A 15,015-nucleotide genomic window follows, 5' to 3' on the forward strand; every position below is an offset into this window, starting at 1 on the left:
AAGGAAGCAATCAAGGATGCATGCTTCAGGAGAGAAAAAGTGAAGTGTGAGGTACTTAAGGAATACCTGAAATAGTTGCTTCCTATGCTTCAGCTACTCCCTGCCAAAAAGGAAACACAGTTGCTCTTATTTGAAAGGCAGCAACTCATTGACAAATAAAAGAGTTGAGGCAGAGTCTAAGGGAGGCTTTTTCCAGAAGCATTTTCTGATTTTATCTACATCATTTAGCAGAAGAGAATCTGAAAAAATGTGCTGACACCTTGCTAGAGGGAGGCTTAGATAACTAAACCCTGATTCAAATGCCTGCATCCAAAATGTAAATCCTCAACCCCCACCTAATCCTAAAGGCATTTAAGCATCTGCCAGCAAAATACCTTAGCTATCCTCTTTCCCCCCCCCCCACCTTTTGGCACAGAATGCACGTAGACCACCTAAGTCTGAAAGAGAAAGCAGTCCAGAAGAGACACATTGCTCCTCACCCCATCCACCTCATTCCTTTGTTAATGCAGAGCAGAGCAGGGCTCCCTAACACCACGCAGCCTGCTCAGGAGCAACAAACGCCAGCCAAGGGGGGCTGCTGTGTGGCAGGCCCCTGGTTCTCTCTCTGCATTTGGTTTCTGCTCTCAGCATTACCTTTCTTCTTGTCTCAGGGAGCTACAACATACATAAGAAGAGGAAAAGCATCACCCTCCTTTCCCACACTAAGGCTCATGGTGCTGATGGAGTGCCAATCACCAGACATCCCAGGTACTGCATCCTCCACTTTGGACAGCACAATTATCTTTTCAGCAATCAGCTTGTGACATAACAAGCATAAACAGCAGCGAGGGATAACATGCAAAAACAACAGTGTTTTCACACAGGTGCCCCAAGTCATCAAACAAGGAAACCCTAAACTCTCAACATATGGTATGCTGGAAGGATTGTTTCCAAATAGATTTTTTTTTTCCTAAGCAGCATTAGTGGCAAGTGTCCCAAGGGACTAGTTATACTCAAGACAGAAGGCAGAATGACTTAAACGAGCCAAGAAGCATCTCAGCGGTCCATTAACATACCCCTGAAGTGATGGATGGAGGCAGAAAACAAGAACATTTTTTCCTCCCAGGAGAGGCTGCAGACGCTGGTCATAAAATCAGAGCGATTTATGTCCAGGTTTCATCTGACCTGTCTCTGGCCATGGCCAGGCTCCGCTGTGGCTGCTATGCTGTTCTGGTTGTTGATCACTTTGGGTGATCTCTGCTCTATGGCTCTGCTGCTGAATAAGAGAACTATCCAAACTGTCTGGTATTAGTGTCTCCCCACAGAGTATTAATTCACCAACAAGTGGGTACAACAGCAAGACATGGCGGGCTTTTCTTTGCAGAAGTAGAGGACGAGTGGTTTAGACTTGTACATATACATGGCAGGCAACATGATCCGTCCCAGTACTAAGAAATTCCAGCTACTAAAGCCTTTCCAGTCTGGGCAAAGCCAACAATGTGAAGTATGTGCAACAACTAATCCATCCTACCCCACCTTCCCTTCCCAGAGCTCCCTCCAGATGGGGGAAAGCCAGTGGTGCGCAGTGTGGATTTCTCCTGCAGAGCATCACCAGACTCCCAGCAATTCTAATGGAGTGTGAACCCTCGTGTAGGGCTCCCATCGTGGGGCTGGGGCTTCCTTGCACAGTCAGCAGCTGAGCACTGAGCCCAAGGGGAAACAGTTTCAAACTAAAAGTGGGGAGATTTAGACTGGATAGAAGAAAGGTTTTTACAGTGAGGGCGGTGAGGCATTGGCACAGGTTGCCCGGAGAGGCAGCAGATGCCCCATCCCTGTAGATACCAAAGGTCAGGATGGATGGGCTGTGAGCACCTGATCTAGCGGAGGTGTCCCTGCTCATTGCAGGGGAGTTGGACCAGATAGCCTTTAAATGTCTCTTCCAACTCAAATGACCCTGTGATTCTATGAAATTAAAGCTGCCCCAGTGAGCATTTCTCTTGTCAGCAACAAAGACGGCGAGCATCAGAATTCAGCACGGGTAAATATACATCAGTTGTGTCCAGTTAGTGCTTCACGAAACAGGACCAAATACGAAAAGAACCCGGGTAGGTCCTGCACAGACAGCGTGGAGGACAGGGTCAGGCGGTGACAGAAGGGACTGGCAGTGACCCCAGCCACTCTCGGGCCGGGACAACACGAGTGATGACAGCACCCCGGCCGGAGCCGCTGCACGGCGGCCGCTCGCTGCCCCACCGGGCAGCACGGGGGCGGCACGGAGCTTCACCCGCCTCCCGCAGCCTTAAAGCGGCGATGCCACACGCAGCACCGCACGCCTCCACCCGCCACCGCCCACGGGTGTACAGGACGCGCTGCCGTCCCCAGGGGCAGCCTTGGGGAGGGGGTACGTGACCAGCGGGATGCAGGAGGGCACAACGCATCCTCTCCGCTCTGTCCGTGGGGCCTCCGGTGCGAGGCCTGCCAGGGAAGGAGCCGTGAGCCCGAGGGAGCAATGTGACAGAGGGCAGTGCGTTTTTATACGCCCTGAGCCCACCCCACCAATTTCTCCCCTGCGGCCGGGCAGCCCACCCCTTTCAGTACGCATTAGCGAACATCACAAGCCTATTGGAAAAAGTGCTGGAAATGAAAAATGAAATGGACTGTATTTAGTCTTCAATTAAGAGAAAAGAGTTTACTCCATCTCTCTAGGGCAGCAAAAAACTGGAGCAGAGCGTTAGGTTCATTGAACATTAATGATCTTTCCCTATTATGCTAAATTATTGTTTCCTAAGCCGCTGATCAAATACAATAGCTTTATTTAAAACCCATTCCAGCTGGAAAGAAAGGAGGCGGCTCTGCTGCAGCAGCTCTCAGGGCTACAAAGAATGGCAGTGCTGGAGCACGTTGGGCTCCTGTGCCACAGTGAGGGACACAGTGGGTACAGGGACATGGAGAGAGATGCCCCAAAAGGAAAACTGAACCAGGAGGGCATGGAGCTGGTGGCCTGAGTGAGATGGAGGTCTGTGCTCACCTCCTGGCATCAGTGCAAGCCTACGGAGGCAAGGCTGTCCTCTATGGACAGCATTCAATGAAATGATTTTCACTCAGGTATGTGGAGGCCACAGCCCAATGTAATTACGTTGCCAAATTGATGTTCTGATATAAGTATGCCATTGCTGAAAGGAAAGGGTATGCCACCTTGCCAAATACAATAGGTATATAAATAAAACTGAGTTGAAATTTAGCTAGGGGGTTGCCATGAGCCCAGTTTAAAATGTACTTCCTGGCCACTGAGCCTCAGCTTCCTATTCACAGAATAAATCAGAGACATAGGATCACACAACTGCTTGGGTTGGAAGGAACCTCAAAGCCCACCCAGTCCCAAACATGGGCAGTGCTGCCCCCCCACCTGATCCAACCTGGCCTTTAATGGCAGCCTGTGACAGTACCTTGCTGCTCTCTGAGTGAGGCAAGGGGTATCTCCCCTTTTAGTTTAAAATCATTCCCCTTCATCCACTCACTATCACACCATGCAAAAACTTGCTCTCCCTCCTGTTCATGAGCTCGCTGTTCCCCCCACCCCAGCAGTGGTGCCTATGGACACTAAATCCCCCGGCTGGGATCTACCTGGGAAAGGGAGGATTGTCGGGCGCTCATCTCGCATCCATGGCAACACACACTTTGCATATCGTTTTATCCTGAACAAAGGGAAATTAAATACTCGTCGTGAAAGGAGTTCAGGTTCCGAGCAAGGAGGGGGAGGCAGCGAGCAGGCTTTGCCTCCAGGTGGAGACCTGGCACATGGCATCCTTCATGCAATGCGCTTCAGGAAAGTGCTGTCAGAGCAGAACAGGAGGCTGTGTGAGGAGCTGAGCCATGCCGGGCTCATTTCAGCTGGCACTGTCAGCAGCTTAGTACAGACTTCCACAGCCATCTCCAACCTTGCACTGGCAGAAAGACAGAAAATTAAGTCCCAATCAGCATCACATCCTACTGGGCACTGGAAGGGTTTCTAACACTGGGTGACATCTGTGACTGCTTTGAGTTTGATGCAAAGGTGTGTGTAGTTTTTTACTTCCAACCCCACTGTTTTGAAATTGGGTCGAACATTAATTAAATTGAGTAGTTAACAGCAGCAAGTGGCCTCACTGTCTTCTGCAGTGCCCCTAAGGTTTTATTTGCACAAGCAAAGAATGACACAAAAGCATAAACCCCTCCCTTTCTCGTCCAGTTTGACATGACAACCACGACCCACCACAAGAACCACTGCAGCTTGGCCATGGTTCTCCATCCTTGCTTCCCTGTGACACAAGAGCCACCAGCACAGCCTCTGCACACCTGTGCTGCATCCCAGCTTGCAGGCAGTGGCACAGAGACGCTGAGACTGCTTTCCTGGTATTTGCCCTTTCCCAACAATTTCAAGATGTACGCGCATCTGAAATGTTATAAGTCAGAATCCTCTCATTTCTAACGCATCAAAGGCTCCATCTGGCACACCTGTGTTTTCTAGCTATCATGCAAACCGAGATCTGAAATGTTAACGAGCTTTGTGAGTAATCCCTGTCAGGCAGGATAACAGTTAGAACAGTCAGTGTGTACACTTTGCTTTCTGAAGGGAATTTCTCTTGATGTGCACATGCTGACCACGGCTGGAACAGCAAGAAGCCACTATACAGAGAGCAGACTGAAAAATGAGATGGAAGCAAACACTATATTCACTTTAGCAGGGTCAGGAGGAGATCAGCCTGCCCTCAATCTGCCCACCACAGGTCCGATTTTCATCCCTGGTGGCTACAAAACTGAGGCTATCTGCACAGAGCAGTTGCCTCACTGTGTAGCTGGTATGAAAGGAAGAAATACCGTTAACACAGAATCATAGTATCCTCCAGGTCCTCACATCCAAGCTCATCCATAATGCATGGTAGTGATTTTGCACTGCACTGGTAGAAACTCAGAAGATGAGAAAACCCTGTGTACTTCTAATGAAACAAAGGAAATGATGACTTCTCAGCTTGAACATAGTAAGGGGCATTGACAAATTTGGGGATCAGGAAGGCAGTCTGGCAGAGGCCAGGGTGATGTGTGGCACTCACTGAGGATGGAGGCAGTGGCTTCCTGGATGTGGGCTCAATCTGCAGCTGAGCCCAAGCTGAGTTTGTGCTGTGGCTGCAAAGTGGGAGTAATGAGCAAATGGGTTCAGCCTTAATGTGAGCTCATATCTAAACTCATCCCAGACCTCCTAGCATGCCAATGAGAAAATTCTCAGCATTATTACCATTAATAAATGCTCCACACTTCAAAAGGCAATCAAACCACAGAGCTTGTGCAGCAATGCAAGAGAATGCTAAGCACCAGTCAGCCAAAATGCAACCAGCCCTATTTTCACTTCCTACCTTCCAGCTATTCCCTGTGCACAGCCAGCACAGCACTGGTGGCGAGGGGTTGTGAGCAGAGGGAGCCCAAGGACACCTCACAGATACATGGCCAGCTTCCATCTACATCAGATGTGTGCAGACAGAAACCAAGAGGCCTTTACCCATTGGCACCCACCCCACCTTGGAAGCAGCAGCCATCCTGCCCTGCATAGGGCAGGTACTGAGAACCTGGCTTCAAGCTGACCTTGTGCTGCTCAGCTCCCTGTCTTAGGCTGTCAGCCTCAGATTGCAGCGGCCAGCCTGTCCCACATCCCACCTCACTGCCCGAAGGAAAGCACAGGAGCACTGCAGGGCCTGGAAGCAATGAGATCTCCCACAGGGGAAGGCAGACAGAACGTCAGCCCTTTGTTCTGCTGCAAGGCAGCCCAGGCTCTGATGGCCCGTCGTGGAGAGGGAGAGGCATGCAAAGAATGCACAGGAGCAAGAATGTACAAGGCACAGCTTGCCGTGAAAAAATCCCACAGAAAGCCCTGATACAACAGAGCCAGGGGGCTTTCTCCAGCACAGCAGTGAGCCTGCACCAGAACAGCACGGAGCTCTGTGCACAGCTCCCTGCAGGATGTGGCTTCCCCAGCATGGAGCTCAGCCTCAGCAACCCATCACACACCCTGCATGCAGCTGAGGAACATAAAGTCATATGGGAAACTGTTTCTGCTTGAGATGTGAAATGACATAGGGTCTGGCTCCAAAGACACTGCAAAAGTGCATTATCCCCATTGGCCATCCAAACCATACCAAAGCTCGTAGAAATACCCAAACAGAACTGAAGCCCTGGAAGCCCAGGCACACCATTCGCTCACAACCAACACCAGCACTTGTTTATTTGAATGTATTTTCATGAGGTGAGTGTGACAGAGCTGCTGCTTTCCAGTTACTGAGCGAGGCTGACAAACAGCACTGAAGAGGAATTAAGAATTACACCGCTAAACTGAGTATTGTCATGCAAATAGGAACGTCACAGGGCAGCTGCGCATTGTTCCCAGAGATAAATGCAGGAACTATGGAAGCGAGTTCAATAGAGCCCTGCCAGTGGGGCACAGGGTTGGGAACTGTCTGGGAGACTGCCAGAGGTTTAGGATAAATACATGTATGCACAGCTGCAGCGTCTATTGGAGCTGACAACACGTCTGCTAATTGAGAGCTGTTCATAAAATTGTAGTCTTATATAAAAACAAACAGAAGCCAAGAGGAAAACACTTTTGTGGCCAAAGAGAGTTTGCAAAGTTCCATCTAAATACGCTATCACTTTACTGAACCTACAACAACACTTCTATAAAAAAACATCTTAGCAAGGCAGAGGAAGAGCTGCCTGCATATAGCAGAGGGGTCAAAATCAGGCAATCATTGTAGTCCTTTTCAGTCCAGGCCATTCTATAATTCTATGATTCTATTCAATTCAGCCTCTGCTCTGGTGGCACAGAAAGCAGGAATGGGGGAAGGGCTAAGACCCAAAAGCAAGCGGCACCACAGGGGCGTGCAGGGCACAGCAACACCATTATAGTGGCCCCATTATAGGGCTGGGATGCATCCTGAGCACCTGGCACAGCTCTGCCCACATCACCCGCGGCAGCTTTCAAAAACCAAAGGCTTATCTGGGTGCCAGCAGAGGCAGGTTGGCTCTGACCGAGCCACAGCACAGGGCAGGCCACAGGTGGAATACGATGCAGTGGGATGCAATGGAACGCAGTGCAGCTTAGTCAGCACAAAGGAGGCAAATCACCAACACGCATTACTGAAATATCAGTTTCTTTAGTATGTTACAGAAAAGCTTATGAACATAGAGAATGTACATAAAAGGCAGACTTTGTAAAATAAAAAGGTCTTTCTGTTTATAAAAAAATTAAAAAGTCAAAGTAAAGTGCATGGAACAGTTTGTTTGTTTCTCCACTTTTAACTATTGCGCCCAAGTCTCAGCACACAGCGATGCTTTGGGGGTGCTCTTCAGTCACCGTCAGTCTGTTATTTTACCGTCAAATCAAAGGATGGCGACGACTACAGACACACACTTGAGGATCAGAACAGCGAAACCAGATGAACCCACAACACAGACTAACAGCTACCGGAGCACCCGCTCGCAGCAGGACGCGCTGCCAACGACAGCTCTGCTCTCCTTCAGGGAAATCAGTAGGAGCCAAGCTTCAGAGAGAGGCAGTTTGCCAGTCCAGGGTGCGCCTTTGTACAACCGGTCCTCGGACCCAGCGCCAACGTTCGTTCGCCGCAGGAGAAAGAACATGTTGAAAGCACTCCTTCCCCATCCCATGGAGGAGTCGAGGCCGAAGGGACCTCCGCAGCCTTACTAGGCAGAAAGAGGGGAAACCGGTGGCTCAAGGAAGGCAGGTGCCGTCAGAGCGCAGCAGCTTGAGCGCGGCACTGGGCGATATGGCGATGCACGAAGTCGACGCGCGCCTGCAGCAGCTCGGCCTGCCGCTCCGATAGGAAGCCGAGATGCTCCCACAAGGGTTCCCGGGCCCGGTAGCGGCGTCGCAGCTCGGCGGCGGCGTTGCGGCGGCGGTGCAGCTCGGCCAGGCGCCGCGCCGTGCCCTCGCGGAAGACGCAGACGGAGCGCAGCAGAGGCTCGTTGTAAGGGTCCCACGTGGCGAGCAGGCGGTAGCCGTGCACCAGCCCCGCCTCGTTGTCCATGAAGACCAAACCGCCGTCGGGGGCGCGCAGCAGGTTGCTGGTGGCGCGCCGCATGACGCGCGGGTCCCACTGCAGGCTGAACAGGTTGCTGGCCAGGCGGTCGAAGTTGGCCGTCAGGTAGTCGAAGAGAATCAGGTCGCTCCACTGCACCAGCTCCACCAGCTGCTCCGCGGGCAGCCCGCTCAGCTCGCCCGCCGCCAGCGTCCGCGGCCGCCCGCCACCCCACGGCGCGGGGGCCACCACGGCCGTCAGGTTGTCCACCCAGCGAGTCAGGCTGACCACCGCGCCCTCGGCCCAGTGCGAGCCGCGCAGCTCCTCCCGCACCGGCTCCCACTGCCGCCCGCGAGCCTCCACCAGCGCCAGCGCCATGGGCGGCAGCCGCTGCTGCATCCCGAGCAGCCCGGCCAGGTGGTAGGAGAGCGCCTCGCCCTGGATCTGCTCCGGGCTCACGCCGTAGCGCACGCAGGCGCGGCTCCCGTCCGACAGTCGGGCCAGCCGGTTGGAGCTGCGCCCGCAGCCGCCGCGCTCCAGCGAAGCCACGCGGGCTCCGCGGGCCGCCGCCCGCCACGCCGCCGCTTCCTCGGCCGCGAAGCCCGGCGGCACCCGCGCCTCCAGCTCGCGGCTCCAGAAGATGCCGCGCCGCACCGGGGCCGCCGGCGGGTCCTTCTCCCTCTCCTCCTCCTCCTGCTGCTGCTGCTGCTCCCGGCCCGCGGCCAGGAGCGCCCGGAAAGTTTTCTGCACGCCGCCGCTGCCTCGCGCCTCGTCCCGGGCCGGCGCCGGCTCCCGCAGCGCCAGCATCGCGCCCAGCAGCAGCAGCAGGAGCAGCAGCCCCAGCGCCAGCGCGGCGCGGCCGCCCCGCTCCATGGTGCCGCGTCTCACGCCGGCGCTGCGGGACGCGGCGGCGGGGCGGCCCCGGCGCGACGCATGGCAGCGGCGCGGAGCCCAGCAGCCCCGGCAGCAGCCCCGCGCCGAGTGCGCCCCGCTCCGCCGCGGCCGGCAGGCACCGGCCCGCACCACGTGGGGAAACGGGGGGGCCCGCCCCGCCCCGCGGCGTGGAGCGACGCTTAAAGCGGCGACGCCGAGCAAAGAGGAGGAGGAGGGCCCACCCGCCGCAACACTCGCTCCGAGCGGCTCCACCCGCCCCTGGCTCCCCGCCGCTCGAGCTGAGGCCGGACCGCGTGGGTCGGCACGGGACCTCCCCGCAGAGCACCGTCCTGCCGGCCCGCCCCCATCCCGCTCACTACGAGCCCGAGCTCCCGCTGCGGCTCGCCAGCTCCTCCCGCCGGCCGCAGCGCTCCCTGCAGGGTGGTCCCACTACGTGCCCCCGAAGACCCTGCCGGGAGTTTCCGCGCTGCCGGTAACGCTACCCCCCTGTGACAGCTCGCAGGGAGGGCGAGGGGCTGCTGGCAGCCGTGCCGCTGCCCGACTTGTAGCTACAGCACGCCGGAGTGTTCTAAAGAGCCTGACAATAGGGACAGGGTTAAATGTCAGGCAGGCTGATGCGCTGCTCGATTTACAGGACGTTAAGCATTCCTGAAACCGTGATCACGAATCTATTTGGGTCAATCAGATGTCTCATTACTGTTTTGTCAGTGCCACTGTGAGCAGCTTGTAGATAAACAAGAGCAGACTCTGGCTTCCCAGGCTCATCCTGGGGAAGACAGATTGGCCACTGCCCAGATCCAGCATCCTCACAAGCAAAAAGATGAAGTCTGCCTCCCCTCTGTTGTTCTCAGGTTAACTCAGTTTCAGCCACTTTACAAAGCCAGGTCCAGAGACTGTCTGGGGAATGGTGGGATCAAAACAACACAGCAGAGCATGGGACCAGAGCTCAGGCAAGCTCTGATCTGCATCAGCATCACACTTCTCCACCTGATGCTCACCTACAGCCTGAGGCTTCTGCACAGCCCCACTGCCCCCTCCTCACTGTTATGGAAGGTGTTCCTAACACAGACATCTTTGGACTACCATGATCAGCCCTTAGGACTAATCCTGCCCAAAAGCTTCTCTCCCTTCAGCAAACACTGACAGATACTTTACATTCACCTCCACCTTTGGGGTGGTGGCAGGGATTCCCCGGTGCCGGATTTCACTCACCTCTGTGCCAAGTCCTTGAGCCCAGGGACCGCCACGTTAACTCAGCACGGCTGCCAGCTCCTTCCCAGCACACAGCAGTGAGGTGAGCCCAAGCTGTTCCTTCAGTGTGGTCTCTCAGTAGCACAACACTCCAAGTCCTTACTTTACTCCGAGTTTTGGTTCAGGCTCCTGGTGGAAATAGGGATGCCTCTCTCCAGTCCAGCATTATTTTCCTAGGCTGACTCTCCTAAGGCTCTTCATGCAGCTTCTTCCCACTGGTGGACTTCTCCAGCTCAGTCCATACTCTTTTGAAATCACACATCAGATTACCAAACAACAGCACTACTTCTCCAACATCTTCCCCACTAGTGCTCACTCCTATTTAGAAGCTCTGGCTCCTTGCAGTCAGCTGGTGCCAATAAGTTCCCAAATTAGCAGGGGTTTGTTTGTTTGTGTTTTTTGTTTTGTTTTAAAGGAACAGTCTCTGATTGCTCTTGGGACAGGTGCAGGTGAGGAGTTGATCTCAGCTTTGGGGACATGAAAACAGCTGCGAATGGGCTGTGGGAAGCGATGCCCTTACTTCCTTAGTACTGTATGTTCCTTGTCCCTCCACACCTCCTCTGTGTTTCATCCATTGGATTTGTGAAAACGTGGTTCTCAGGATCTTTTCATGTCGCACTGACCTGTACCAGCAGACTGCTTTACTGCTGCACAACTTCCTGGTGCCATCTCCTTCCCATTCATTCCCATGGCCAGGGAGCTGCTCTGGCTGCCTGGACAGGGGGAAACTGCTTGCAAAATGCTCTAATGCAGATGCACAGTTACCAACAAAACAGTGCTGCTGGCAATGCAGTTCTTTCCTCCTGGGGAACAGTTGGATTTTTGGATTAAATTATACTGGCAAAAGCTTACTGTGCAAATTTCTGTGCTTAGCATCGTTGTATGTTGCTTCCATAGAAGAAGTGCGTTGTACAAAGGTTTCATCACTGTAGTCTCTATGTACTCCCAATTGTCACAGTGGACTTATGCTTTCCAGTTTAGAAGAATCCCTCTGGTGAGGAACTTCAGCAATTGCAGGGCAGGATTTGCAGATGGCTGCAATGGCAGCAGGGCTGAAGAAAATCAGGTGGCTCTGAATTTCATAGCAGAGATGAACATTAGGGACCTCACGCTTCAGGTGTAGGGCTGATTTTTGCAAGAGTTACAAGATGGAACTGGGAAACCTGGAAGCTTTTCTATCGGTCATGTTCTGCTTTTGGTCCCTCAGAAAAGCTCCCTGACAAATGAGACTCTGTAGGTCTTTTTTGTAATCTGAAGCACCATGTAGAGCACGAAGCTGAGCAATTTCCGTGTACAGAACAGATCATATCTTCCCCATACTCAAAGTCTCTCTGTTTTTAATATCTGTGACTCTGTTTTTAATATCAAAGCAATAAATGAGTAAGTGCTCAAGCTCTCAAACCTGGCTCTTGAAAGTGTTCATAAGACTTGTCAGGTGCTTGATGGTGCTCGATCCACCAGGGAATTTGCTCATATCTCTGCTAAAGGTGAGCTGCAAAGGCAGGGAGAAGTTGGTATTAATGCAGCATCCAAGGCTCTCTACCCTCCCTGCATACATCCCTTCTGGAGCTACCCGTGTCCATTGCATAAAACACAATTTGTTCAGGGTGGGAAGTAAAGAGATTCAAAGGACCTTTTCCAGTGAAATTGCTGAGGCAATTTAGGTAATCACCACGTGAGAGGATAAATAATGCAGTGGGTATGTGCCCCTGCTTTCAGATAAGGCTTCCTGAAGGGTTAGATCCCATTGCCTGCTATTTTCGTGTCATATATATTGATAGCAAATCTATTCTCCTCCTGGCTGCCAAAACACACAGGAGAAGAACATTGCTCAGCGCTGCTTGCACAGCTATTCCAGGCAGCTGCCTTGATGCAGCATAACACAAGAGAGAGGGCAGACCCCAAACTGGCGTCTTTCTGGAAAAGAGAAGGACAAAGCACCTGGATCACAGCCCATAGACATTCTCTCTCCCTCACCCATCCTCCACACCCATGAAGAAGTGTGCATCGCTTAGAAAGATACTATCTTTAAAAAGAGACTCCATCATCTTCTGGTAAGCTGGGTGAGGGGTTAATTACCCTTACTGTTAAAAATATCCTTCTTCAGGCATGCAGGCCCTATGAATGGCCCAGTTAGACTGGGATGGACCAGACCTGACTAGAAAAATGAGGTCAGGCTAAAGGTAGAGTTACTACTGTCACAGGAAGGAAAAAAATGCTCATAAAACACAGCGTCTACTGCAAACACACACCCAGGACACATTTTAAACTTTTCAGCAAGTCCTAAAAATGCGCAGTGTTTGCAGGGCTGGTGAAAGCACTCTAATTAGCCATAAGGTAACAGCCTCAGCAATGCCAATGAGCAGTCAGCAGCGTGCCGAGCCACAGGCCCAGCATCCAGGCCCTCACACCTCTGTGCCACGCAACCAGCAGAGCACCTCGGGGAGCCTGTACCTCCTCTTCTATATTTTGCTTGACCAGTTTCACATAGCTCGAATGATGGGATTTCCACTCCTCCTTGCAGACGTCTCCACTAGAAGTGCTGACAGTGGCTGCAATTCCTATTGTGATAGTGCTTCTGCACATTCCAGCTGTTACATTAGTGACTGATGTTCTCAAGTCTCCACTGAAGAAACTAAGTAGGGTCTACCTCGACTCAAGGAAGGACAGCCAAACTGGAGGTGAGCCAGCTGAGCCCAGATATAATCCAGCTGCAACAGTCAGGCTCAAGCTCCATTTCAGGTTACTAGTGCAGGAATACAGCTGTGCTTGCATGGCTTCCCTAAGATCAGACTGAAGAGGACTAGTCAGCTTAAGTCAGTACAGCTGCAGCGCGCCCTGCATAGCTCATCCTGCAGTGGAGATGTCCTCTGTGCACAGCCTTCGATGTGGGGTGAGAGGCAGCAAACAGAGGAATCCCCACACCTCAGCCACAAAGCTGTTCCCATTTGGAAAGGCCCAGCTCACCATTCTTCTGTAACTGGGGTCTGTGGCATTGAGAAGTTTCCCTGCTGTGCACTCTACATCTTAATGGGACCTATTTAAATTTCTAAGCTCTAATAAACAAAGCATTAACATTCAATAAATGTCTCATTGATTAAGTATTTACTTATCTGCTATTTAGCTAGTAACCTCTGAAGGAATGAATAGAGTCAGAAGCCAGAGGGAGTTATTGCCTGTGATCTTAATGGCAGTGGGAAAATACCCTTTAGAGGACAAGGGCTGCAGGTCCAAACTGACTCTGCCCAATATCTAAATGCCATAAGCATATATTTAATTCACTAGGCTTTATTAAAAATACTATAATGCTTTTTTTACGTCAAAATGTATGCTAGTTTTCAACAAAACCTGAACACATTATGTGCAGACAGGAAAGCATTTCAACTCCTGCATAACAAAACTAGCCCAAAGCAGCCTCAGTGCCTCAGCCTGCAAAGCCTGTGGTGCCACCAAGCAGCTCAGCAATAAGGAGGCACCTGGTTGGAGCTTCAGGCTGTAAAGTGACAAAATAAAGGTGTGACCTGCCTGCTGCAGCTGGGCTATGCACTGTGCTGTGTGCTGGTGCTGTATGCATCCACTGCCTCTCCAGGGTCATCTTTTGTGAGCCTCCAACCAGCCTGGGACTGCAGGCTCCAGGCTGCACCTGTCACGTATTGCACAGAGCATGGCTTTTGTCAGGAGAGATGAAATAGAAAAGTGCAAGGGTGAGTCTCTTACTTAGCCTTTCTCACAGACACAACTCCAGCCTGATGTTTGCTCCTACAGCTGGCCCTACTGCATCTCCCTGCAGCATCAAGTGTGACCCTTAGCATTCCTGTGCCTCCATTTCTCTGCTTGCAGAATAGGATGCTGTAGGGATAAGTTATTTAATAATGTTTAAAGAAGTCCTCAAGTTCTCCCTGACAGCTGAAAATGGTGGGGACTAGAGGATGCCAACACAGCAGTATTATTTTTGTTGTCACCATTCACTGTCACTGAAATCTGGTTCATGCATGACCATGCCCTTCTCACTGACATCAAGTTAAAGAAAAGAAAAAAGCAAAAGGGTTTTGGGAATAAATGAGCTTCCTTCTGTCTTCCATTTCAGGCTTAGTTCAGCCTTTATCTCTGTCCTGCTCCCATGTATTGCCTTCAAGCTCCCACAGCATGTGGGTGGAGAGGAAGGGCAGTGTGGACATAAAAAAAGAGCTTTTCTTCCTCTGGGAAGCCAACCAACATTTTTGTTTTGATTTATCCCAGTTTCCTTGCAAATGACTTTCTGCCTAGCTGTCAAACTTTCTGTAAACACTTCAGTAAGAGTCATGAAACAAATCCCCCAACGAGGAGAAAAACAAACATAGTCACAAGACTAAAGTCAGCTCTCTCTTCCTCCTGCTCTTTGCTAGCCATCATAGGAGCTGATTTCACCAACTCACAAACAGAAAACAAAACAGACTAAGGAGATAACAGGATGCAGCACAACAAACAAGGGTATGATGGAGAAAATAACACCCATGTATTTTTGGAAGCTCTGTCATGGATGTGAGCAGACATCTGTCTGCTTCTGGACTGTGGTGCAATGGAGGCAGACACAGCTGTGCCAGGTCCCTTTCCAGCTCTGTTCCACATACATGCACTGCAATTCTCTAGCTGTCCTTTCACACAGATCTTCAGATAAAGCATCAACATGTTGCAGGGTCTGTGCCACCAGCAGCTCATTGAGCTGCAGCACTGAGCAACCATAGGGTTTTGCAGCCTGAAGCAGCAACATAAAACACCTCTCAGTACTCTCTCCTTTGTTTGGAGAAAGGACAGTGAGGACAAAGCCCTTGTGAAGACCTTGGGCCTT

At 51.8% G+C, this 15,015-nt stretch overlaps 1 protein-coding gene across 1 annotated transcript; it reads right to left on the reverse strand.

Annotated features, from left to right (window-relative positions):
• Positions 1-7,116: 7,116 nt before the first annotated feature.
• FJX1 (four-jointed box kinase 1) lies at positions 7,117-9,035 on the reverse strand. The gene has a single exon (XM_015863599.2). It carries the CDS (start codon positions 8,913-8,915, stop codon positions 7,755-7,757), a length of 1,161 nt encoding a protein of 386 aa, XP_015719085.1. The 5' UTR covers positions 8,916-9,035; the 3' UTR covers positions 7,117-7,754.
• Positions 9,036-15,015: the final 5,980 nt, after the last annotated feature.

Source organism: Coturnix japonica, chromosome 5 (assembly GCF_001577835.2).
Source record: "Coturnix japonica isolate 7356 chromosome 5, Coturnix japonica 2.1, whole genome shotgun sequence".
Taxonomy (NCBI): domain Eukaryota; kingdom Metazoa; phylum Chordata; class Aves; order Galliformes; family Phasianidae; genus Coturnix; species Coturnix japonica.